Here is a 27,319-nt window from a genome sequence, read left to right on the forward strand (position 1 = left end):
CGTAATTTCTTTCTTTTGTAAATTTCGAAGTGACTGAGAGAATTCTTCGTAGAAAGAATTCTTTTCAAAAAATTAGGAGTGGGACGTATACGTCCCAGCAGTATTTTTTTTATATAGGATATACGCGTTCCGACAGCCTAGATCATATTTCCTCCGTTTCTGTTATATTTAGCTCACGTGGAAATGAATGACAACCCACAGAAACACCAGTTGTGATAGAAAGAGTTGAGTTAGAAGTAGACCAAAAAGGGAGCTCGCGAGTTGGAAGCTGAAGCTTCGTTAATTTCATGATAGTTCCGTCTCAGACAATTAGAATTTACGATGCTCCATCGATACACTGTTCGATAGCAAGTTTTCACACAGAATCGATCATTCGCGCGTTCAAACGACCGTGGTTCAATTTATTCACGTAAATCGGAGTTGATACTTGATTCACGCCAGGAAGTGGTTCTTCTTATCGTCACACGGTTGCAGTTCTAATTATTCCAACGTGGATACTACTTCTTCGTTCCGATATCCTGCATCTTCTTATTCCCATGGCAAAGGGTTAACAGCAATGGGAACCGCGAATGCCTCGCAACGAAACGCGATGCTTCACATTTACTTTTCCATTAAAACGTAAATTACATATTTACAAACGCGAAGCGGTTTCCGTTGGCACTTGAAATCAACGTCACAATTCCTCGACCCCGTTCCACGGGTTTGCGAGCAAGGTGTCCCGCTGGGTGCGAAAATAAACACGATTATCGTAGAGTGTGCGCTCTACGCGCTGAACTTTCGAGCCATTTGGAATTTTCATTGTGAAATGAAAATATTTTTTTTAAATTCTTTCCCAAATATTGCATCGTTTACGTTACAGTTAAAGGAGAGATTCTCGTTCACAGCTGCCTAACAAAATTAACCATTTATCGAAGCAGATGGGGTCGAGTAGAAATTTCGTCGTAATATTAATTTCCCTTGAAATTAAAATGATATCTCGATATCAAACAGAACGTTTCCACTTGCGTTCACCAAACGATACGATTGCCTAATTCTTCACAGCGATGTCCGTAATTGTTCGTTCCCCTCCATAAGAAAATTCTCGTATGCAGTTAGTTACACGGTTTATTATTCCAATTGGGAACCACTGATCGGTATACAATTGCTTACATAAACGTATTCAGTTACTAGCCTTGAATTTCTGTCATTGAGATCATTTGTCGTATTCCTCGTCAGGAATCTTTTCGCTTCAACGACGAACTTACACGCGAAATTCAACGCGTTTACATTCGCGTTCTATCATCGCTTGCTAGATAAATCGATTACTCCCGATGGAATTGTTACGTGTTTAAGACCTACTCGACTCGAGTGCGTACGCGCGTATCATTTAAAATCTTAAAAACGACGAATTCAGCCTCGACAGTCTAATGTGTGCAACACGACAGTGCGACGCGAACATCAAGGACCATGTCTTGAAATTCTCGCTCGAAAAGCAACGATCCCTCGGAAGCACGTAACCCTGTGCTCGCGACAGTAGTATCCGACGATCGGCAGATGCGCTCGATCGTTTCGTAGTTAACTGCTTCGTCTTCCTCCTCTCTTTGCCATCTGGTCGGAAATCTTAACAACTATATTTATATCGTAAAGCATTTTGTATGCGTTTTGCCCGCGATCGTCTGCCACTGCGATCGATTGGAACAAGTCGGCTGACGAGTACTACTCGCGAGCAAGAAGTTTGCATTATGAGGAGTCGAGAGGGATTCCGTTCGTCCAGGAGCTGTTACGAATACGACAGTCGCTAGAACTCGGAATAATTTCCTTACGAGATCTTTTTGGGATCTCTTACGCCTCGACTTCAGATGCAAACTCTTCGCGAGCTGTACTCCGTTCAGCTATGTCCACAGAAATGAAAAAGGTTTCCCCCCGGTGTTTACTTCAGTTCTCGTACCTGTTTGCTCGATGCCTCGTAATTTCTCAAACGAGTGTCTCGAACTTCTCGAAATCGGGGCAATTCGATTAGGCAGAGTGCGCTATTTCACCCCCGCGAAATTTCCCCATTTGTCGAAACGGATGATGATTCTCGACGATAATAAAGCACCCCGAACGAACGTGAAAATAGAAACGTTCTAGTTCGTAGCATGAATCGCGTGGGTGGTTCGTTAGCGAATCGATGATCGTCTCGCTCGGAAACGTTTCACGCTTGAGGCCTACGCGTAAAGCGACTAGATCCTTTCGGTGTGCACACGCAGTCGCATCGATCGCGGGTGGACGTGTCGCCACTCGCTTCAAGCCTAATATACATCGAGTATTAGGTTTACAAAACAGATACCCTACTTCATCGTAGGGTTTCAAGGGGTTGGATCGGTGGTTTTACAATGAAGGGGGGTAAGAATGTTTGGGGGGGGGGGAGGGGGGGCTTTCAGGATAGTTTGGAGACGGGATTTCAGGAGAATCGATAAGGGCTGGGAGATGGTAGTTACTCCCTTAATTTGTGCCAATCAGCTATCTGCCTCTGCGGGGAGCTGCAGACTTCTCTCCAATGATTCGACGCTGAATCTTGACAATCTGGACCGCCGAACTCCAGCCGTCCGATCACCTAAAACGCACGTCGTTTGTTTTAATAATTGAACTAGCTATACGCGTTGCCGTGACTTAGTCTAGTTACATTGGAAAAGAAATAATTAAATTAAAATTAAAGTAAATCGAAACCAATCGATCAGAACGCAACGTTAAACGAATTTTATTCGAAGACGTTGTTCGAGCCTTCGAGCCCGTTGCGCTAAAAATATAAAAGTTCCCGTAGAACTTTTGCACCCCCTTAGCGTATTGGAAAAGGGATACAACTTTAGAACTGTGCGCAAACGAGTGAATGATTTATGGCGCCGTAGAATTTTATGCATTCATGTATCGTTTCTGCGTATGCAATCATTCTTCTCGTATCTACTCCCGTGTCAAAGATAAAACTTGTCCCAGTTCCGCTGGACATCGAGAAATAAGAAGCGGAGTTCTAAAAATTGCGAGTTCCTGAATTGATTTCACCACTTGGACTATTTTTCCTCGATGTTTTGCATCAAGTTATCCAAGAAAATTGTGAAAAATCACGCTATGGGGGGTGGCTGTACGACTCTCGGCCCTGTCACGCTACACTCTACACCGAGACCGATACGGCCGCATAATGCGATATGTGAGCATGTTACACGACCTAATGGGTCGGTGAATCGTGCACATTTTCGGCGACGAACGCTGCTTTGAACTGAAATCGTATTTTTAGAGATCTTATCGTTTTGTTTGCGTATTCAAAATTCACGAATCCTTCCCATATTTATGGCATGGATAAGATAGGATTTCAAGTGGGGGAGGATTATTATTGCTCGGAAAGGATTAAAAATGTGTTTTTTATACCTCGTTCTTTGTAACGCGATCCCAATCGAGCAACATGAATTCAAGACTGACGTTGTTAAGACCATCGGCTCCATTTGGTATGTCGAAAACGAAGGACTCGTTGAATACCGGGCTGAGGGTGCGTTTCTTCACGCGCGTCTTCTTCTTGTCGATGCGCTGATTGTTGTAGAGAAGATAGATCTTTACGTACGGATCTGCCAAGCCTGTCACGTCCATCTTTGGCAAATTCTGTGCTTTCAGCACGACCACTGTCAGTCGGCTGTTGTTCGGTTGCCAACAGAGGGAGACCAGCAGCTCTCCTCTGCCTTGAGATTGAATCTGCAACGAAAAATGCAAGTGGATGCCTCATACTTTTCCACAGATTTCTCATAAGTGTCCCTTAATTAGCATTCTTCAATCGAAGGCTGCCGAGGAATAATAAGAAAATTGTTATTGATGTTATATTTGTTTGCTAGTCGTTTGTTTCTTACCTTCAAGCTTCTAGGACAAATTTTTCGACACAACGATATCTCCTGGTTATCAACGTTGTCCAAACCGGGCACCGACGAGAGTGCACACGTCAATTCGCCGATAACATCGTCCCGGGAATATCTATCGAAGCTGAGTACTATGAAGTGCAGGCTGATTTTCTGCGAACGATAATGAAAAAGTTTGCTTTATGAATCATTCCACCAGCACTCGTGCGTAAGCTCTTCTGATTTACTTCCGAGAACAGATTTGGATTAATCTTAAGATCCGTATCTCAATTTATAATACTGTTGTAAGAAGAATACTTTTATGAGAGCATTCTATGCATATTTTCATTTTTAACGTAATTTACAGTTTTATATTTTCGCAGGAAACTTGTCCAAGTGTCTGCCCTATTAATCATGGTTCGTCTATCTAGGTACCTGTAGCTGATCCTTGGATATCCCGAAGAACGTAAAGTCCTCGTCGTAGACAGGGTCCCTGGTGTTTCTCAGGACCCTCGTCTTCACTTGGTGCTTTTTATCGGGCAGCAGCTTCAATTTAACATAAGGATCGCTGGTGGCGTTTTGCTCCCTAGCTGGCAGCCCTTTGCAATTAACCACGGTCACTCCAAGTGCGTTCTGCTCGCTTATGTACCGCAGCTTGAACATCAGCTGGCCCAAGTTGTCCTTGTTGTTCTCCGACGTGTGATTCTTCTCGCTTATGCACCGCAACTTGAACACCAGCTGGCCCAGGTTGTCCTTGTTGTTTTCCGAGGTGTGGTTCTTCTCGCGTTCTACCTTCTCGTTATTCTCGATTTCTGCCTTGTCGCGTTCATTCGCGATGGTCAGGGTGACATCACCCGAAGGCGTTTGAGCCGGTGTGCCTGCAATCGACGAACAAACAAACCACGTCCAATCATCGGAAAATTGAATAAGTTCGTTATCGACGAACCGTTCTGGGAACGTTGAGGATCGTTTGGACGATGGGTACCGAAAATGGAGGAGGTTATTCTGGGAAATTATTACTGGGGAGGCACATGGTGGACGATATTTAAGGAAACGAGGCTCTTGTATAGGTTTCTAGGTGTCTGGGATGCTGGTGTTTGTGAGGAATTGTATCGAGGATATATATTTTTAAACTGGTGATCGAAGAGAGGTTTAATTGGGGGAAATGAATTTGTGATATGGTTGCCTTCGGCAGATGAAGTATAGAACTATAATAATAGAATGTTGACGCGTTGCTTGTCATGGCGGTGACCACTCCATCCACATCCTTCCGAAACTCTCGTGACTAATTATTCCTGACACTTCTAAGCTTCTGCGTACGTTACGTTTAAAACGCAGTAAAAGAATAAGTATACGAATATTTCCATTTTACTCGTTTTAATTCAAACGTCGAGGACACTCTTCAGTCATGAAAAGTCACGTTAAATAGTTAATAAAATTCCTGAAAATGATAATTATCAGAAAGGTGCAAGAGGTTCTCACCTGAGCCCTGAGGAGTCCTTGGCTGCGAGTAGGGATTCGACGATTGCGACCCGGTAGGACTTGGCGTCTGCCCCCCGGAGCCTGGGGGGCTCTTGGCTGGCCCCGTGGGACTTGGACTCTTCTTCAGATAGTGGCTGGTGCTGCCAGGACTCTTAACCGCCTTTGGTTTTCTGTGGGGAGGTCTGAACGCCAAGGACTTGTCGGAATTCAGCTTGGTGTGCTCGCGACGTCGTCGACAGAGCCACCAGGTCATCGCGACGGCGCAAAGTAGACAAGCGGCGCCGATGCATAGCACCACTACCGTTGTCGTCGACACTGGAATTGCGCGTATTATTTTTTTTTTCTCTTCAGATCCATTTACTCTCGTCGAGGACTACGAGTTTCCACGCGATTACCCGTTGGAAACGTCGCGATTGCGATTCGTACGATAATTTTATCCTTTTCCCTCAATAAATTCGAATAATTTAGATAAATATCATTGAAATTAATTTATGAACATATTTGCTAAATATTCTGCACGTCGATTTCCCTGTGGCCAGTGCCATTGTTGCTCGCGACTATGAAAAGGATGTTCTATTTATGTATTCGTTTCATGAGCGCGCAAGAAACGACTCGGTTAATTACACATTCAAATCGTTTACCTTGGAGAAAGGAATTTTCTTCTTGAAAGTAAACGACGGATGCTTGAAAAGAGACTCGAGAACCTTTCGCAGAGTAAATTTGCAATTCTAGGTATTGCTCGATGCTGTTTTACTTGAATAGTCGCGAAAATGCCAGCTTGGACTATCAGAGAACACGATGTGATATGGTAATGGGCACACAGTGGGGTATTAAGCGACGGTGTAACGTTGAAATGGAACGTCGAGAAAATTCTAACTTGGCTATTCTGTTTTAACGTCGTCTCAAAAGTGGCCAATGTTCTTATTTGCATACAAATTTCAAACGAAGAATAAAAGATGGACTCTGTTTGAATGGATGGATTCTGTTTTTGCAATAACAAAATATGCCTGTCAGCGTTGTCATAGCTGACATATATCAGCATAAATATAGAAAATGATTGGTCTGTTTACTCGACAGAGTGTGGACGCTCGAGTGTCGAGCAATTAGGGGTTGGATGAGTCACGGGTCGAATGCCAAAAACCACCACATGGTCTGGGACCTCGATACATAACCGTGGAAGGGAATCATCGTTCGTTGGAATTACCCGAATGACGCTAAGTCTCGATGGCTGGGTCTCGTTAAGGTGGATCTGCATAATTGCATACTTTTACTTAAATTTCGTATGTATCTTATCGCAGTCTGTATACTTTTTCCTCGGCCTGGTTCATGCTTCTGTGCAGTCGAAACAAATTTTCTTTTAGCCATAACAGTGACAACATTAACGACACTCATAGAAGTGGTTCGAGTGAAATGAATTTTTCTAACAAAATGTCACAGAGATAATTACATTTCTATGATCTGTAAATTATTTAGTATTTAATACTGCAAGTCACCGATAACTGACGTGGCGCTTAAAGTGCCAATGGACATACGTCGACTCCATGTAAAAGAAACTTTCATACGAGCTTTCGGTGTAGGAAAAGTAGTTCCAGTACCTTCTTAATAGTAAGAAAAAAGAAAACGTAATGTTCTTTAATATCAAATACTGTTGGTGCAACATTTTTCATGCAATAGGGACGGTTAGGTCTGAAGCATCGACGTCCAGCAAGGGTTAAGAGCGATGTTGGCTAAGCCCTGAAGTGCTTTCGTTAGTGTCGGATCGATGCATCCATAAACAAAGCAGATCAGGGGATCCTCATGACATTTGAGCCCATAGGAAGCCAAACCGATCGACCCTCTTTAAATCACTCGATTGGAAAAAAGCTTCGCGAAGCAATATCGAAACAAAGCTTGAAACACACCTTCTTTACTGTTTATTTCACGGAGTTGGCAAGTTTGACCTCTTGGGGGATCGTTTACAAGATGGTCTCGTCGTATAGTTGCACCAAGTGACGGAAGGGTGCATCGGTTCGTGATATTCAGCCACAGGCTCGTAATTTCACAACTGTTGGAATTCCAACACCAACGAAAGCACTCAGGAAGTGCTTCACTTCCAAAATTCACTTCCAAATCTCGAAATTACGTAGTTACACCCTTCTGGCACCGAACCACCGTCCTCCTGATTTTATTTAGGTTCGGAGGATTTGGTTTGCCTACGAGGCAACCAATTTCTAAACGTAGAAAATCAAGAAAGCGAGCAGCAGAAAGCGCAGAAATAAATAGACTCGAGGGAAACCGATCTGAACCGATGGAAGAGACCCTGAGCTAAGCTAGCTAAAGAAAGTGTAGAAATGAAGCAACCCTGAACGATCCTCAGTCGTCCTGCAGGACCACCGTAACAGCTGTCCACTGGGATCATAGGGCCAACGATCGCCTGGATCGAGGAACCGATCGCTATCATCGAACAAAACCGGTTAAACGCAACCGTGAATGACGTTCCAGCGATTGCACCATGGTGCAATCGTCGTGAACTGGAATCGTCCACGCGGGGGTCGATGTTGCTCCTCGATCGGCTTCGCGGGGGCTCGGCTGTGTGAAAAATGAGGATATCGCGATGACGAACTACACTCACCCGAATCGACGCCGACGGGTCGAATAAGAGGTCCGTCCTCCGTCACTCCTCCGACCATGTTTGGCCACGTTTCGCTCACGTTATTTGGACGCTTTTATCCGCGTATGTCACACGGCCACGGCGCACTGAACGAATATTTACGGTGTGCGGACCGTTGGTGGTATTCCGTGGCGACCATCGGACGAAATGCTCGATCAATAGTAACGGCGTGAGCTTGCGCGGAATACGCGCTTCTGGAGAGGAACCAACGACGACGACGACGACGACGACGACGACGGCGACGACGACAACGACGACGCTGGAGACGATGTTGTACGTCGGTGAACGGTTGGGGGAAGGGGTGCACCCGCAGGTAACTAGGATTAGAGATCAATCTTCTGCGCTGGAATTTTTCTAAGAATTTTCTTTTTAATTATTATTATTTTATGCTTTTCTTTAACTTATCGTATGTTTGGTACAAATAGTGATGAATTAAGTAACATTCGTTCACTGTGAGACCTTGCAAACAAGAGCATTCTAGATCATAGATACAATGTATAGGATAAAACTAAAAAATTTCACGAATCTTACTATTTATGGAGATTTGCAAATTTTGTATCGTAAATTATATGCAAAGACGCGAATGATGAGCGTATCTAATAGATCAACAAGTATAAGAACACAATAAAGAATTTCAGGGCAAGAGGAGAATATTTGAGAATAATGATTCATAACTAAAAATTTTGCGATTGTTTGCTGGAAAAGAATCGTCGAGGAAAAAAGGGGTGTTCGCAGGTACGTGGATCCCAGGGTAGGTGACAATGCACCCATGGAAGGTGCATCTCTGGACGAATCGATGCGCTATCGAGGCGAAGCTAGTCTCGCGTGCCAAAACTGGCCCCATAAATAAATAACGCGACGTTTTTTCGCATGATGTGGGTGGCTAACAGAGAAATTCTATGAAAATTCTGTGAAACGTTGATGGCGATATTTTAAAATATAATTGTACGGAAACGATACACTTGTAGTTATAGAATCGCGATACAGCTCTCAATTAAAAGTGTGATTGCGATAAATAAATTGTGTTCTCGCATTTATTTACATCGCTGAATTCGCAACGGAACAAATTGTCGAAAAATAATTTTTGTCGGACGGGTAGTAGATAATCAATCTATATTTATATTTGGGCGTGGACTACGGTGCAATGGACCCTTCTACGTGAAATCGACTTGTCTAGTTGAGTAGACGTCGATTTTGTCGAATAAACTATAAACAAGAATAACATTGTTGGAAACGTGTCGTGTAATAATCCCCTAACGTAAAATCTAATCGAATGTCGGACAAAAATGATATAATAATCATTTAATATATACCGTATAATTCATACCATTTGTGTTATATCAAAAAATGAAATCCTGAAGCCCCTCGTTAAAATGACCTAGAACTCATTAACCCCTTGGTGTTCTTAATCATAATATTTTTTCAAGTATACTGTCTACTGTAACATGTTATTTAAGAGTTATTTAAGTTTACGAGGGCGTCAAAGCCAAAAGTTGTTACTTCAATCCCCTTCGGAGTGGACGCGAACCCGAGTTCTGTTTTGAATTATCGATCTACATTAAAGGCAATGCGCGGAAGATAATTCATCCATGTGTCATCTGTTACCCTGAAGCATCTAATTGGGTGGACAAGTTAGCATACGTACGACGAAAAGGTACGCGAAACAAGTTCAATCAAGAATAGATCGAGATTGCATTCCCAATGAAAAATCCTTTATTCGTCAATCGCGACGAAACCATCGCAATTCGTCGAAAATTAGGTATTTTCGTTACGATTCTATTCGTATCGAAGCTATCGAACTTCCTGTCTTTCAACAGGAAATTCTAAATCGGTCACCTCTCGCGAATTCTCCAACTTCGAATGATTAACGAGTTTCAAATATGGACTCCTGTTCGAACGACATTTACGTCCAAATTGAAACGCTGGTAAAAGATATCGAATACGTGTTATATACATCTGATATATACCGTGACGCGTTATTAACTTTCTCGTTTATCCGGACAGACTCGTATTTTGTTTCTGGAAAATATGTACGACGATGTTCGAGGAAGAGGTATACTTCTGTGAAAGATCGCGATGCAGCGTGTGCATGCAACATCCGCTTGTACTTTTCAAACGAGTTGACATCGCCGAAATGAAAAATGACGAGTACAGTTCCGAAGCTTTCAACGAAATAGTCGTCGAAGCGACGAATTCTAAAAGAAATTAGTTGTCCAACATTAGAAACGAAGCTTAGGTAAACGAGAAAGATTGAAACAAAACAGATCCACGTCGTGATTGTATCGATCAAGAGAAAATTGTTTCTTGGAGATGTAGCATCAGTCGATTCGAAACGAACGTCTCTGTGATTAGTTTCTGGTGTGATGGACGTTTGTAGACCAAAGTAAGCACACGCGTGTACTAGGAATATTGAGATAATAAACTATAAATATCGATACAGTGGATCCTCGATTTTCTAAACATTTTACTTAGGCGATCCAAACACGATAAAGGATTTAACATTCGAGATAAAGGATTTAACGTAATTTAACGATAAGTGAAGAATAGCACTTCAGTGACAATCGTAATAAAAGTAAACGAATGATAATGGCGTTAGCTGTGCGAATAGAGTCTGTTCAGCAAACGGTGTGACTCTGACCCTACTTTCGCGGTTACGCGTTAAGCATAGCCAAAGAGTTATCGTCGCTCGCCTTTTGTCCATTGCATCATCGCTATCTTATCCGTTATTCGTCCATGACGTCATGCGACATGAACGGAGTATGCGCGTTTCGGTTTCTGATATCACCGCGGATCCATCCGAAAGCATGGTTCTCCTGAGCGCATGTTTACCTGTGATCGACCAATGGCACTACGGGAACCTTGTTACGTCATTACCGGTACACCATTCATAGAGGACACTTCAAAAGTGATGGACACGATTTTAAATATAAAATATTATTCGTTTAAGATATTATGAATTCAGAATACCAATTATGCAACAAGGTTCTGTTTCATTTATTTAGTCGAAATACAAAAATGAGCAAACTTTATGAGGGATATTTTGAGTAGAAATGAAATATTACGAAAAACTTGAAAGAGTCTGTAAGTCTGAGTGCTACGAGGTCTGCGTCAGCTGGTGTCTGCGCAGAAGACAGATATCGAGTGGTTTGTAGCGTGGACTGGTAGGAACGATCAGCAGAGTATCAGACCGGCTTTACGAGCGGCTCGATATAGCCAGACGGTGTGTGCGCCTGTCGTGGAACGCGAAAAGGCAGCTATTCCGCTCGACGGGTCCGACGCGAGTGGAATAATTAATCGAATACCGCGCGAAGCATCTACGCGAGTGTATTTTCTTCAAACATGGGCCTCAAAGATTTTCGGATAACCTTCGACAATCCTTGGAGCACCTACTCGCCAGGACAAACGGTCAGCGGAAATATCGTCGTCGTGTTAGACAGTACGAAGAAGATTCGCGGTACGTTGTACCTGTAATCACGATTTTTCCTCGTGGGAATGACTCATTTTATTAGTGGCTGTAATTTGCACGCTGGCGAAATTCAACGATCGACAGGTGTCACATAATATTCTTGATCCAAGCGTATTTCGCGGGGATCTCTCGTGCCAGATCGCGATGTACCCACTCGAGCGTAAGGAGAATGTGCTGCATATTCCGTGATCATAGGAAACACGCGTCGATACTTGTTTCATGTGTCGATGAATGTTTCATTCTGGATATATTTTATATTTTCTCCTGGGGCCATTTTAGTTAACGAACGGGGTGAAAAATTATCTCCTTGGTTTCACTTCCTTGGGAAATTTTTCTTTTGGCAATATTTTGTATTTTAAATTTAAGGGGGACCCTAACTCGAAGGGTCGAAAATGCGTTCGCCTATCAAGCCTAACAAAGACACCAATCTGACAGAGAAGTGCTTCTAATCGTGCAAGTTAATTAGTACAATAATGTTTCGCGCTGTCGGGTTCGTCATTGAGATATTTTCATCTGGACAAGGACGCATAAAAAGCTGGGAAAGGAAAACAGGGAAAAAGACTACTTCGAAAATGCCATAGTTCGTCGAGTTATGCGAGTGGTTGCTCCTGGATCAAATTTACAATTCCACGACACGAATTTTTTGAAAAGGTCTTTTCACTTTTCGCCAACAAAAACATCCTCGCCTTGTTACTCGGTAACGTAACATAAAACATAAAATATTGTGTACGTGCTACTTATTAATAAAACGAAAGAAACTTTTGGTTCACCTTGATGGTTCCGAGGAGTACGGTATCTACCTAGAGAGGAATTTCGTGGATCTTTCTATTTCGAGTTTTGTTCTAATTCGTAAATCTGGTGTACATCACGGAATTGTTGTCGCCGCATTCTCGCGGCGACTTTTTCCATCCTGCAAGGTGTAGTTTAATAATAGCGCGACCGTGTACGGCACCCGCACAGTGGAAACGGACAGCAACGATCAGCCGTGGAACTTTTGTTTTCGTCACGCTGTATCGTTCTCGTAACGCGTTATGTACACATGTTGTCCTTGCAATTACATCTCGTGGAATATTTGTTCTACTTAACGATATTTTTCTCCGTTTCATTCCTCTGGATGTTTGTGAGAATATTCCACTGAGCTTACCATTTCATGAGCGTATTTTTTTCAATTTCTTCGGTCGATTTATTTTGGTCCTCTCCAGAAATAATATATGATATCAATAGAAGGAAATGTGGAAGCAGAGTACAATAATATAAACTTGATAAAATAAGGAAAAACAGATAGATGTACGTATTTCAATTTTGTTACGATTAAAAATGCTAAGTATACATGTGGTACGCGCGTCTCTGATTAGTATCATAAATATGTATGTTGTTTTTTAAGAGATAAACACAATAAAACATCAAATAAAATGTTTCGAACGCTTTTTATTTTTGAATAAATGTTTTCAATGTGCATTTATCATCGATATAACGTCCTGCATCCGTTAATATTCGTCTGCGTGTAGTTGTTGCGCCATTGTTTCGCATTAGTAATGGCAATCTTTGTCCCCTTCGTATTATCCGTCTTGATTCAATTCTCTGTTTCCGGTCGAGCAGCTTCCCACTGCTCTGGCTAATAATTCGAAGCATTTCTGGCATCAAAATATCAAATAAAATGAATGGATAAAGACTATTAAGTCGTTCGATTTTGTAAGTTGACTTTTTTTATTTTACAGGAATATGCGTAAAAGTAAAGGGTGTCGCGAACACATGCTGGACAACCGACAAACAGGAAATGGACGACAGGGGCCAGTATAGAGAAGGAACTCAGACGGTCACGGGTCACGAAGAATATTTTGAGACAAAGTATTATCTGGTTGGATCGGCTTCTGGTAAAATTCCAAATGAACATATGCGTCTATTAGTATTTCTCGCATAAAAAAAACTATGCATTCGTCAAACTGTACTTAACAACCCCTTCTGTGCCTTCGCGAGTGTATAGTAAAAAATACTATTTTTTTTTTTTTTTTTTTTTTTATAAGTATACATCGATCTTATCTGTCGCAGATAGAATGGAATTGCCAGAAAAAGTAATTGATTGATTATCGAGCGAATTGTACCGAAGGTTTCAATGAATTTCTTTCTGTTCTCCAGGGGGTGAGATCGAGATACAAAGCGGCGAGCATAAGTTCCCGTTTCAGTGTGTTTTACCAACCAATTTGCCGAGCAGTTTCGAGTCCGATTTTGGGCATGTTCGATACACTGTCAAAGCAATATTGGATCGTCCCTGGAAGTTCGATCAGGAAGTGAAGAGTCCCTTCACGGTGGTGCTACCCCTTGACCTTAATCTCGAATCGAGGGCTTCGGTAGGTATCGTCAAGCTTTTGGTGAAAGATAAGCTCGAATTTTATTTTTGGGACAATAAATTTTAAATATTTCTAATAACATGTTTCTGTGTTTTTTAAAATTTGTTTTCTTTCAGGAAAGAGTCCAGGAGGAGATGACTAAAACATTTTGCTGTTTATGCTGCGCGACTGCACCCTTAACAGTGAATTATTCGTTACCTGTCAGAGGCTACGTGCCAGGCCAGACGATGCCAATCAAACTCAACGTTGAAAATGCATCGAGTGTAACAGTGGACACTGTGAAACTCGTCCTTTGTAAGGTATGCGGATATTACGTGTGTTGATTTAAAGTAAGGTGAGATTTCTCTTTCTATTTCTATTTATAAAATAATTGAATTCCACTTGAGAGCTTTAAGCTTGATTTTCTCGAGAAATTTCACCTTCCTGTACGACAAGCGTTTACGTGGCGCAGACCATTTGAAGATAACGATGAATCGTGAAGTCTAGATCGTAACTTTCCGTGCAACCACACCGAGTACTGACACGAGAACAGAAGAGATCGTGGTCTCCGAAGTGGGCAAGGGACCTGTCGAAGGAGGAGGCAGCGCTGATTACGAACAGAATCTTGATATTCCGCCATTACCTCCGTCCAATCTCGCGAACTGTGGGATCATCGACTTGGAATACAATCTTAAGGTCGTGGCGTGTGTCTCAGGATGGTTAGTAACATGTTACACTTCAAGATTTTCAGCGATTTTCAAGCGATACAAAATAGAAACCTCTCGCGTGCAGTCGCCAGTTGATTTTAATCTGACTTACAATTAATCTTAAACGCATCCTGAGGTCAAAAGAATTGGTTCGAGATTCGCTATTCACCTCTGACACTGTGACTCATGGATCTATTAAACGAGATCCTTGAAGAAAAGTGATTCACTGACTCAAAGAGTAGTGCAGAGAAAAATTATCTGCTATGCGAATAAATAACTTTGTTTCAGGTACTATCGAAATTTGTCAAAGAACACGCTAATTTTTGTGGGCACGGTGCCATTGGTAAATTATCAGACCCCAAGCGCTCCTCCTGCGGAAGCAATGAAACCGGAAGTTGGGTGGACGGCTCCCGATGGTCCAACATCGAATTTGTATCCTGATTTACGTAAGAATATAATACAACCTTTATTAAAAACGAATTAGCTTTTAGTGTATTCTATTTACTTTTTATATTACTTCATTTTATTTTACTTTATCAACTCTCAACTCAGATAATCATAATGAATTAAGAATCGAGGGAAAAAGTATATAAAATTAGCAATGACTTTTGTTAAAGTATACGATTGATAAATTAATGTTTCTTTGTATACCTTAGGAGAGAACTAATTTGAATATCATTTGTTTAGCTCCACCATCGTACGAGGAGTCGACGAATGGTGCCAGAAGTCTTTGGGAACGTGGCGAATCCGACCACGTATTCGGTCTATCGAATCGTTTCGCGCCTAAATATCCTGTCTACAATTTCGCACCTGTTCAATGAACAACGAAACGAAGCTTTCCAAGGTTTCATTTGTAAACGAAAAGTCGTTTGTTTCACGACGCAGCCAGCAAAGCACTGTTTAGGGGCTTTATAACGATAACGAAGTTAAAAATTCACGTTAACCGTGGACATTATTCAAGCTGACAGTCTCAGTTTTTACTATAACATTTTTTTATTAAATTCGTTTAGAGTAGGAAATCGTTAGGTATCTCGAAACCAATGCTATGTAAAATAGTCGAAAAGATTTTCACGTAAAACGTGAATATGTAACAATTTCAATCATTTTTTAATATGGTTTTTTAAATGGCTTTTTAACTATAAAGATATTTTACGACTAGTCGAGCTTGAATTTGTTCTGGGAAATTTATGTGCCTCAAGTAAACAAATGAATTTGGTCAATTAAGACGCACAGCTCAAAATATTTCATGTAAATGAGCAAAGCCTACAATTGTATATTGATATGACAACTTTTTTTATTAATATGTATATTTTTCTACGAGTATTCGTAGATAGGAACTAGATTCAAAGCAATATTGATGCAAGATTATCGAACTGCCGCTATCACTATACAAGCTTTTGTGAGAATCTGCTTGATCAAAATTTTTATATGTATATATATTATATATAAAATAATTATGTATTATTATTACGTATACATGTATATGATACTCGAAAGAAACGAAGAATTTGAATGCAAACAAGATCTGTATTTATATTTATCATGTTGTGAATAAAGCATATGTTTTTCATACAAGCTATTCGTCAAACTCTTATCTGTTTACACCATTCCACAATTAGTGTGTGCATATCAGTCTGTAAATCTGGTATTAGCTGATATTGCTTGATATGTGATTGATAGTGCCATCAGATTATTAGTAGCGAATTAATAAAAATAATTAAATAAGAGCGTTTCATAGGATCGAAAATGCTATCGCCATGGATAATTTATTAACTTTCTGGGCATAATTCATTAACGTTGGCATTTGTAGAAGCTAGCCAAGACCTCTAGCAACATTTAGAGACCACTGTTGATACGAAACCGTTGATAATTCATTGCAAAAAGTACATCAAAGTAATTAGTTGTCTCAACGTAGATCCAGTTGGATAGGTCAAAAACGTGTCACGCGACGCTATAACCATCTAGCGGTGAGAAGATGGAACTAAAATTATCGACATTACAGAAAAAATTAAAAAATACTTACACAATCTATTTTATTCCGTTTAATATTAAACTTGTAGTCATAAAACAAACACTGGGGGATTAAAATTCATTAGTAGAAGTTAAAATTAGCAAATAATTAAAATGTCGGTAATTGATTGACAGTGGCGCCATCGGTGGCAAAACGCCGAAGTTTGTCCTCGAATAGTTCCAAGCTTCAACGGATAGATGGCGCTATTGGTTTTTTTTTTTATTTAAAAAAACAAGTAATTTAAGGGTTAAAAAAATGGTTTTCATTCAAATTTTAATATCACATTGCTGGTTCACTCATTTGTTATTGCATATAATAATAAAAAAAATTTAACATGCAAGTGGCGCCAACTAGCAGTCACAAGTGGAACTAATTTCGGAGTTTGGTCAGCGCCTCTCTCGGGAAAACGCTCAAGTTTGTCCTCGAATAGTTCCTTTGTTTAGTGCTAGATGGCGCCATTTGTATGTTTATAAAAATATTTTTTTTATTATTAACAAATGAGTGAGCCAGCAGTGTGATATTAAAATTTGAATGAAAACCATTTTTTTAACTCTTAAATTATTTATTTTTTTAAATTTAAAAAAAGATGGCGCCATCTATCGGTTGAAGTCTAAAACTGTTCGGGGACAAACTTTGGCATTTTGCCGCCGATGGCGCCACTGTCAACTAATTACCGGCATTTTAATTATTTGCTTATTTTAACTTCTACTAATGAATTTTAATCCCCCAGTGTTTGTTTTATGACTACAAGTTTAATATTAAACGGAATAAAATAGATTGTGTAAGTATTTTTTAATTTTTTCTGTAATGTCGATAATTTTAGTTTCATCTTCTCACCGCTAGGTGGTTATAGTGTTCCGGGGTCCATAAATTGACCAAATAACAAAAACTCAAAATATCATTGTTATTTTCGAATAATTCATTTGTACAGAGTATTATTAGTTTACTTAGAACCTAACTTAATGAAAAAATATTAATATCGAACGTTCCAACAAGAATTACATGTAAAACACCTCTAGGGTGATTCTTCTTGGAAAACGCATGCGCATTCAGAGTACAAACCTGAAAATACATCAAAGTTTTTCCTCTGAAAAAGTAGCAAGTGAACTTTATAAACGTTAGAAGACTTTCTAAACGTTAGTTCCAAGTATTTATTGTTTATTGTGACAAAATAAGCGTGTCTCAATAATTGATTGTTAAGAGTTAAAGTACTATGAACCGTTTGGATGATCCTCCGGGTCTCATGAAAGGCAGAAAACCATCCTTCATTGGAATGAACGGTATTTCTCAATCGAATTCTTACAATTCTTAATATTTTCTTAATTATATCTTCTGTATGAGCTAATTGTTAACTTGTTAGGATTCGTATGTCGTTCTCATTGCTTTGCTGCTTGTTTATTCGTTGAATAAACAAAGAAACATTCATTAAAATTATATGGTTTATATTATTCAATGAAGGAGAAGTATCATTTCAATAAATATAATTATAATTTTTAGGAGAAGGTAATTATTCCATCTTAATTGATATGGAAGAGCAAAATTTACAGAAATCTTACAGAGGTGTATCGTATACTTTAGTAGAGGACATTTCTGTCCTATTTCATGGAGCTTCCTTCAGGTATATACATATTATTCTTAACTAAAAGGAAAAAAATATATACAAGAATGAATGGGTGTTGCCTACATGTAAGTATTGCAAGTTAAATAATATGATAGTATGATAAGGATAAGAAACTGTCAGAAGTACACGATACACTCATACATGATTTTTATAATTTTTACTCTCACATATCAGTAAATGAGCTACCTTTCTGTAAAAATTATAATAAGATTAATATTATTTTATATTAAAAAATTTAATTTATTTTTCAGGGGGTCCAGAAACAGACGAGCAGCAACGGTTAAGATTTCAAGTTGAACTAGAATTTGTTCAATGTCTTGCCAATCCAAACTATTTGAATTGTATGTTTATTAACTTTATTTTATCCTTTTTTGTTTTCCTTCAAGGTATTAATAATCGCTATTACAGTTCTAGCACAACGTGGATACTTTAAGGATTCGACATTCATAAATTATCTTAAGTACCTGTTGTATTGGAAGGAACCTGATTATGCAAAATATTTGAAATATCCCATGTGCTTGTACTTCCTAGACTTATTACAATATGAACACTTTAGAAGAGAAGTGGTAAACTCTCAGTGTACGAAATTTATAGATGATCAACAAATATTATTATGGCAACATTATACCAGACGTAGGACAAGACTGTTACAAACTGCTGCCGAGCAAACGCAGCACGTAAATCCTCAAAACAATGGTATTGTACAACCTAAAGTTCCTTGAGTAATATGTGTGAAAAACAGTATTAAATGGGTCCATAAAACCTACGACACTACATAAGATTATTTCTATATTATAGTTCCTTATCAGAATTGTTTTAATAGTTATGTTTTTGACTGTGATAAATCACAAATAAAGTACTTTTCTATATTCATTATACACCTGTGACTACACTTTCCCCTCTTTCCTTCTATCTTATTATTTATACATTAATTGCATTTAAAATTGAATTCTTTAAAAGAAGCTGATATATAATAATAAACACTAAATGTATATACTATAAATTCGGAAAAATTACAAGGCTATTCTTTCATAATTACAAAAAAAAAATAATTTGAATAATTAAACCATTAGACAAATCAAACTATTAGTATGAAATTGAAATAAAGCCACTCCAATTGTAGAATCTGATTTTGGACGAGTGATGCTGAAACCTGAATAGCTGTTCGTAAATATTTATGACTATTTATGCTTCAAAACAATGGATAAGTTGGGAAGGTCATCAATGAAGATACAACTAGAAGATGTGGAGTTTGGCAGCCTCAGTAAGTCCGCTCGATTTATTTTGTTACAAAATCAAAAACTTTTCATTATGTGTTATTTCGCAAATGATATTATTGACACGTTATTTTCTAATTTATCGGATAAGTTTTTGTATTTTTTTTACATGGATATTTTTTTTTTTTATAATTTTTAGAATAATCATACATGTACTTATATTTTGTCATTTTATATACAATGTATTCATTCGAAGGTATACAAAAAAAATGTATGAACACTATATATAAAAAAAAGTTAATAAAATATCGTGTAACATTATTTCAACAGCTAAAATGAAAATACTTTTAAATCTCTTTGCTATTCTAACTAATCGTTTACTTTCGTAGTGAAACTTATGCTTGATTTAAGGCAGTGACAACTGATTGTTTAACTATAATTATTTTTATATTTAACATTTTGTAATAAATAATAAATATTGAAAACAATAAGTGCGTTCGTATGGAGAATATAGTACACAATGATAGATGCTTACGATAATTACTTCGTTCGTATAGTCTACTTTTGATTCGATCGTAACAATGAAAATGGCGCAATGTGTAAATCACAATCGCATATCTTAAAACTCTAAGTAAATACAAAGAACGTTAAAAATACCGTGATTGTTCAGTCAGATACTCGTAGTTTCATTCGGTAGAAAAGCTACTATAAAAAGCGAATCTTTACGATAAAACTAGTGTGTTAAGAAAACGGTGAAATAGTGCAATCTCGTTCTATAACATTCACCGGCGTTGATACAGTGCTATGAAATTAGATTGTTTTATCTACCATTGATTTAAAGTAGGGATCTACGTACTTCTTTCACGTTCTCCACTGCTCGTCCTTCATTCCGAGCTCTTATTCTCCGTAAAATTTACTAATATGCCGTTTCCAGCGTCCACCCAATCCTCCGAAAAGAGTCTCGCCCTCAGTACTTCCCTCTCCGAGAGATCCTCATCCGCGTGGGTGTCTTCATTATTTAAATTCTCGTTACTCTTCTTATCTCTTCTCTTCGCGGCTAGCTCGCAGTCCTTTACTACATCTGGTAATACTTTGTTCGCCGTTTCAGGCAAAAGTAGAGCCAGTGCCCCTGAGACCAAGTTAAATATTCCAACGATTATTAATGCAACGGTGACTGGAAAGTATTTCTCCTGAAATAAACAAAAAAATTCGTATCATGTTCGGCATGAATTTTGAAACGGTACAGCTACGTATTCCGTTAAATGAGATCCGGGAACAGTGGGATGCGAATTATAGTTGAATCTTACCGACGATATTACGTGCGGTGTACACAAACTGCCGATTTTCGCGAAAACAGTGCACAAGCCTAGACAGGTGCCCCGTACGACTGTTGGATATATCTCTATCGTGTACAGGTAGACTATGAAAGTCACGCTCATTACGACTTCCCTGCCGAGTATTAACAGGATGGTCTTCGCGAGATCTGAAAATAAAGAAAAGGTTTAAATGAGTAATAGTTGTTGAGAACATTTTTTTTTTTATATATATATATATTAGCGTTTAATTGTAAGAGTTACGTACCGATTCCAAACGTCGGTTCTGTCAGAATGATAATAGCGGCTATCGCAATGCAAATGACGCCACTTAGAGATTGATAAGCGGATATTGGCACTCGTCTACCGTATCGGGATAATACAAAATATAGGAACACGTAGGTTGCTATTTCTAATATTCCTCCCAGGGCGAAGGTAACGTGTCTATTGGCAGGAAAGTTCGGTATAAGTGCCATAAAAACGCAGAACGCCATGGAGGAAGTCAACCTTGAACAAAGAAAACGAACACAAAGTCATATATCGTTCACGATCATTTTCTTTGGTAGTATACACCATTCTTACCATTGAATAATCATTATAACGCTATGTTTCCTCATTAGTTTCGACTTGAACAGTTGCGCGAGTTCCTGATCCGTTTGTCCGTTAGACTTTTCTTCGTTTTTGATGGTCGCCTTCTCTTCGTCGTTGTTCAACATCTCCTTTTTCGCGGGAGTTCTCAGTTCTACAATGTCGTAAGTATTTTTCGTGGATAGTCGTTGATTGCCAGCCGGCTGTGATATCGACTTTGACTTTCGATGGCTTTTCGAGCTCGAAGGAGCGCTTCCTTTTTCCTTTTCTTTACCTTTTTCTTTTTCTTGTTCTTTTTCTTCGTTCTCGCATTGAGTCGGTTTCGGTGTCGGTTCCGTTTTGGGTATCTTGTTTTCTAGGTTCTCTGAAATTCCTCTCAGACTCGTTTCTGGAAAATACACGGGAAATTGTATTTATTTTTATTAAATATCTTTATTATTGCTGCTGCGAATCTGTTGTACGCGTATTTTTATTCGTTTTATAAACAGTCATGCATTCATCTTACTTTGAACTTTTTGTTGAGCAGCGTCCGCGACTTTGGTCAACAAATTAATGGCCTCCTCCTTCTCCTCGCTATCGGTTTTCGACTTCTTCAAATCCGCGCACGAAACGCGCGATTTCCTTTCTGGTTTAACAGGTGTCGTGTTCTCAGGTGCGTTTGTTTCCGGTTTAGCCTTGTTTTCCTTTCGAGATCTGGTGCAGCAGACGTTGTACTTCGCGATACGTTCCACCGCCATATCCGCCTCCGTCGTTTTGCCCTTTGCCAGCAGCCATCGCGGCGATTCTGGTAGAATCCTAACACAAAAATCGATGATGTTGTTGTTCGTCTAGATTTTCTTTCCAACCTCGTTTGATACATGTAATAATTATATAGTATAATAATATACAAGTTAATCACCAAATATAAAGCACGGTTATCGCGGTAGGAACCGAAACAGCCAGCTGTAAAATTCTCCAGTCAGGTATGGCATAGCTGAGCCCAGCCAGAAGCATCAAACCGATCGCCCATGCGATTTGCATAACTAATGCGACGAAAGTCCGTGCTTTCGCTGGGAACAACTCCAGGGAAAGAATGTACGTGGAATTTTGTAGACCCTGCACGAAGACTCCCTGCAGCCCACGAAGGGCCAGGAACGTCGGGTAATTCTAAAATTTGAATTCCCATTTAAGTTCTGTACTGGACAAAATATTTAATAGTTTCTCTCTCTCTCTCTCTCTGTATATTTTCTAATCATTCTAATCAAACCAATGGCTGTACATGAACTAAATATAGAGAGGTTTCATTCGTAACATCGAGTCTTTTTGTAATTCCTCGAACAATTAGTTTCACATCGATCGAAAGACCTTATCATACTAATCGATTGTTTAAACGAACTAAACTGTTCTTCGTTCTCAAGGTGGAAATTCAACAGGATTAATTTACCTGCACGACGTACATTGCAACAGCCATCGTACCCTGAGTATAAAGGCAGATCGCCTGAACCGGAAGTCTTCCTATTCGATCGGACAGAAGACCAGCGATCCAAGCGCCCATTAAAAGTCCCACGTAATAGACAGCCGGGCCAAGAAACGTCAAATATCGTTTCTCGCAAATTAAACCCCACTCTGTCACCACGCTGTTCTCGCCAAACTCCGTTGCGAATTGATAATCTCCGAAGCACAAGTTCGAATCCGCGGATTCCTCGAGACCGGAAGTGTAATTGATCGCGACGCTCGCGTTGACGAGCTCTCGACAACCGTGCGTTCGTCTCGTTCCATTTTTTTCCTGTAATAGGAAAATCAAGCTTTTCCTATATGCATTCGATGCTTGAAATAAAAGTAAGTTTTTTCCAAGCAATAATTGACCGAACTACACCGTTAAAAATTTGCTGTCCTTGTATATATAAAATATAAATATAAGATGTACAGTAATAATCGATCCACTCGACGTTTAGGAATCGATAGGTCTTACCTGGCAATAAAATTTCGGCGTGTAATTATGGAAGACTGGTAACGCATGGCTCATAGCCACTATGACATAATTGATGGCCAGCAGCACCGCGATGACCACTTGGAAGCAGCCGACTTTGATCTCTTCGGCGTTCATTTCTTGCGATAGTTGCGCGCGATCTTCACTCTTTTGTCACTAAATCACGTGTGATCGATAGCGACTGAACGAATTCGCCGTTTCAGATTGAGAATCCATCCAGCGATCGAAAGAAACGACTTGAGAACTCCGAACTCACTGTCGCCGGCTCATCCATTTGTGTTTAAAGATACTATTTAAAAACTCGCGTTTAAAAAAAAAAAAAAAAAAAAAAGAGAGAGAAGAATATTATCGTTTTCGTCGAAATGGAAAGACTCGTTAGAGGATGCTCGTTTGGAGCATCTCGCTCCGAAACGTGGCGCGCGAATGTAAATTGAAAAAGTAAGTAAAAGTGGTCGCAGGGAGCCTGAACAAAGTGTCATCCGTGAGGGTGAAGCAAGCACTGACAGAGAGGAGAGTCCTCTCTCTCTCGAAGGATATAGCACTGCAGAAGGAGCCGATTCCTAGCGGCGTTGGATCGAACGAGGACAGGAACACGTGCTATTGTTTCACGCTTGGCGACACGTATCCCATTAACGCACGCACGTCACGGGAAAACGATCTTCTGTCAATGATAATCGATTTTTAACCCTCTATGGGCCCGTGTTACTTTCAAGTCACATACCACCACAGCGACATTTTATTAAATACACCCAGCCGCTGGTTTACAAGGTTCTTACACGATTACACGAGTTTGTAAAGTAATATTGAAAAAAATGAAACGAAGAGGAAATGCGAGAAGACTTATGACGGTACGTAAATTAATTATAAGTTAATGCTATTAGTTATTGTATAGTAGTTCTGCGAAATTATTCATAATTTTCTATTCTTCTTCTAAACGAAAATTTCGCTTCTGTTGATCCACGTACCGCTAAACGTATTATTAATCATAGATCGCGAATGCAATTCGTGACCCATTGTCGTTACCTATTTGCAATACAAAAAGATCGATTAACGACGTCGTAAAATTCCTAAAGGTGCATCGAGGAACTTAGGTTTGCTCTGTAGACTGCGCAAATACATTCGATGGTACGCGCATTCAAATGCACCAACTTAAATAATAGCCTGAGTGGGTCTATGAACTCTCGACGCACGCTTACTTCACTCGATGGCTACCTCCGGTTGCAACAGAAACTCCCATTGATGGGTATTGATCGTTTCGTTTTACTCAATCGCTTTTCACGGTGAAAATCTCTCTCGAGGTCTACTAGGCGAGATTCCGTCGGTTTTCTTCCTACAAATTGTTACTACCATATTTTACTAGCGTGTCCAGTATTTATTATTATAAGTTATTGGGTTGTTTGGAAAGTTCATGGGCGATGTTTAGTAGGCGGTACAGGTCTGAATATATCGGAATGGTTGAAAACAAATAACATGTGAACATCCCTTAGAAGGTGGACAAATTGTGGAACAAAATGATAGTTTTAGAATTTTTCTTAAAAATTGCCACGAACTTTCTGGACAACCCAATACATTGGTCGCAGAAGTGATTGTTCCTAATAGTCGAGAAGAATCTCAATGAAGTGGAAAAAATAGGATGGATGGTAATTCCCACTAAACGAAAACGAAATCAGTGTGGCATGATGAGTGTTGTACGCAAACTATTTCCAAGGCGTAAAAACTTATCCGGTGACGTCTTCGCGCCATGCCATACTTAGGGCACGGTTATCTCGATGGAGGGGTTTAATCGTCATAGTCTAGCGACGGTGTTTCCTTCGTTTCTGGAACTGTTTCTGTATGCGAAGAACGCCACGTCCGGTCCCGGGCGCATCCTGCCTTTCATTCGAGGCACCTCGTGTTCGCTCGATCGCCGATTCCATAGGAAACCTCCGTAGCAGGTGAATCCTCGATTGTCCTTCGACTTAAGCCACTAATCGAGGTGTCGCGTCCGTTGGCAGCGTCATTCGCGGTCGGTGATCATGCCACGGTCATTGTCGGAATCCTTCTGAACGACTTTCATTTCCATTCGATCGTTAGAATGGGTCATTCTACGGCGATCGACCTTTTTCGGTCGACTAGTACTCTTGAGAATTTCTCCTGGGATTCAATTTTCTTTGCAGACTATTAACGACTATATAATCAAACATTCATAGCGGTATTTATCTTTAAAGCTTCATAAAAATTCATGAATTTCATAACGTAAACCATAAGCTCGATGCCGGTAGCGAATAGCTAAATAGCACCGATCCGTGTCGTCATTGTTGCAACACATGTATTTAGGCTAATGTCCTGCCGTTAACGGGGTACAATCTCCTGATGGCGTTTACCGCAAAGAACTCAATTTTAATGCATGCAAACTTGATCGATCAAGTTATATAGAATTTTAATATTCGTAAATATCGTATTTTAAATATATGTGTAGGTACTGAGAGTATCAGACAGCAAGCTGAAGGGCGAAAAGATGGAGATCTATGGATCAGTGGAAAGCCCTATGGTGGAGACCTGGTTTTTTGGGTATGAAGGAACGAAAACCCCTAATTAAATATTCAAGACTTCCAATCTTTACCTACTTAAGCTGTACGGTAGCTGCGTCCATGTCTCTTACGCTACTTTCTTCTCCCCGATCTAGGAGTTTATCGAATCTTCAAACAAAGAACGGTACAAGATTTAATTAAGCTCTCTGTTAGTATTTCAGAGAAAGCCACGAGTGCTTTTGGTCTTCTATCGGGTGCTAATGCTAACTAATCATGAAATTCGGTCGTCGATATGTTGACACTTTCACAAGTAGACGCGCCTCTTTTAACGCGCTTGTTTCCGATAAAGATAGAGATCCTCCGCCATCCGTGAAGTTGTATCGCGTCCGAGCACGTATCGCATATAACCTGGAGAGATGGCCTGGATGCCTTTTTTCGTCGTGTACCGTTACTATAGAATAGGTACCGCGATCATGGCACCGTCACTTATTTCACGTTGTCTTTATCGTTCACCTGTTCGATCGAACGTCGCGATCCGTGCTCTATTAGTGGCAAAGTGTAACGAGACTAGGAACCTGGTGAGCCTCCTTCGTGAAAACAACGTGGTTCATTCAGTTCTCGTTGCTCGGTCCGCGTGCACGGTCGATTAAGAGCTGCATCGATGCAAACGAATTGGTCGCAGGAAACGAACATAAGCGCAACGAGAAAAGGGCGATCAACCGTCGCGAAAGGATTCCCTGGTATCCACCGGAAGTGATTAACGCGACGGAAACGCAAGATGAAAATTACGCTCGCTTTGGCGGCGGTTATTCTTGCCTGCGTCAACGTAAGTTCGAATCAAGCGAAAGTAGTATAGTTTAAGAACTAACTAGGGTATTTCTGGAGACGATTAACTTCCTATTAATCGATTACTTATATCTAATAAGTGTCGCTAAAAATCGCGGTCAGAATATCGCGGACATTTAAGTCATTCTAAACGGAAGTGCCAAACATAGATGAGCGAAATTTGTGTCCATTAATATCGTGTCAGTTATTACGAACCTTTTATGCTTTTATTATAGGATTTTAATATTTAATAGTAAATTAAATTTTGCATACAAAGAATAGTATTGGAATCTGCTCGTTGGATTCATTGATAAGGCGATTTTACGTGCAAGAAAGTTAGTTCTAAGTAGGATTATGTAGATACGCCTGGCTAATGGGATCAGATATTGGATCCAGGACAAAAAGCGTAGAAACATCGAGCGTCGCGCATGAAAGTGATACCTGCATGGGTCAATTTGTTTCTAAATTCGTTACAAACAAATTATTTTTCTTCCTTATATTTAGTGTACAAGAATATAACGTAACGAATGTTTGTTATAATTTACAGTTTCAATGCGTTGAAGGCAGAGCGAAGAAACCAACGCAATTATCTTTACAAAGTAAAGAAACCAACGTGGTGAACTTCATGAGACTCCTCATGCTTAGACTCGTTTTTGGATTCGCATCGGCCATGGGTCTCGGCGAAAATCTTTCAGGAATACTTGGAGGGATCTTCGTACCACCTGGAGCGGATGATTACGATTACGGCGACGGCGATTTTGTATCTGATTTGTTTTAGATCTTGAACCTGTAATTAC

General features: G+C 39.8%; 5 protein-coding genes across 5 annotated transcripts; 3 read left to right on the plus strand and 2 right to left on the minus strand.

Moving 5' to 3' along the window:
* Positions 1-1,087: 1,087 nt before the first annotated feature.
* On the minus strand, positions 1,088-8,473 carry LOC128890103 (synaptotagmin-4). The gene is made up of 6 exons (XM_054148316.1): positions 7,930-8,473; positions 5,319-5,633; positions 4,272-4,714; positions 3,852-4,010; positions 3,382-3,699; positions 1,088-2,575 (listed from the first exon to the last, which is right to left on the minus strand). The coding sequence occupies exons 1-6, from the start codon at positions 7,985-7,987 to the stop codon at positions 2,456-2,458; spliced, it is 1,413 nt and encodes a 470-aa protein (XP_054004291.1). The 5' UTR covers positions 7,988-8,473; the 3' UTR covers positions 1,088-2,455.
* Positions 8,474-11,114: 2,641 nt separating this feature from the next.
* On the plus strand, positions 11,115-16,047 carry LOC128890106 (arrestin domain-containing protein 17). Its single transcript, XM_054148325.1, has 7 exons — positions 11,115-11,422; positions 13,153-13,308; positions 13,571-13,782; positions 13,899-14,081; positions 14,269-14,480; positions 14,757-14,914; positions 15,156-16,047. Exons 1-7 carry the CDS (start codon positions 11,308-11,310, stop codon positions 15,287-15,289), a joined length of 1,170 nt encoding a protein of 389 aa, XP_054004300.1. The 5' UTR covers positions 11,115-11,307; the 3' UTR covers positions 15,290-16,047.
* Positions 16,048-17,325: 1,278 nt separating this feature from the next.
* On the plus strand, positions 17,326-18,978 carry LOC128890113 (mediator of RNA polymerase II transcription subunit 31). Its single transcript, XM_054148334.1, has 3 exons — positions 17,326-17,759; positions 18,352-18,441; positions 18,509-18,978. The coding sequence occupies exons 1-3, from the start codon at positions 17,693-17,695 to the stop codon at positions 18,820-18,822; spliced, it is 471 nt and encodes a 156-aa protein (XP_054004309.1). The 5' UTR covers positions 17,326-17,692; the 3' UTR covers positions 18,823-18,978.
* A 134-nt stretch (positions 18,979-19,112) lies between these two features.
* On the minus strand, positions 19,113-24,617 carry LOC128890096 (organic anion transporter 3-like). The gene is made up of 8 exons (XM_054148309.1): positions 23,170-24,617; positions 22,642-22,983; positions 22,117-22,364; positions 21,724-22,013; positions 21,213-21,606; positions 20,899-21,137; positions 20,625-20,800; positions 19,113-20,507 (listed from the first exon to the last, which is right to left on the minus strand). Exons 1-8 carry the CDS (start codon positions 23,302-23,304, stop codon positions 20,202-20,204), a joined length of 2,130 nt encoding a protein of 709 aa, XP_054004284.1. The 5' UTR covers positions 23,305-24,617; the 3' UTR covers positions 19,113-20,201.
* Positions 24,618-26,329: 1,712 nt separating this feature from the next.
* Positions 26,330-27,309, plus strand: LOC128890364 (uncharacterized). The gene is made up of 2 exons (XM_054148802.1): positions 26,330-26,523; positions 27,070-27,309. Exons 1-2 carry the CDS (start codon positions 26,476-26,478, stop codon positions 27,298-27,300), a joined length of 279 nt encoding a protein of 92 aa, XP_054004777.1. The 5' UTR covers positions 26,330-26,475; the 3' UTR covers positions 27,301-27,309.
* The last annotated feature ends 10 nt before the right edge of the window (positions 27,310-27,319 follow it).

The sequence above is a fragment of the Hylaeus anthracinus genome, unplaced genomic scaffold, assembly GCF_026225885.1.
Source record: "Hylaeus anthracinus isolate JK02 unplaced genomic scaffold, UHH_iyHylAnth1.0_haploid 12000, whole genome shotgun sequence".
Classification (NCBI taxonomy): Eukaryota; Metazoa; Arthropoda; class Insecta; order Hymenoptera; family Colletidae; genus Hylaeus; species Hylaeus anthracinus.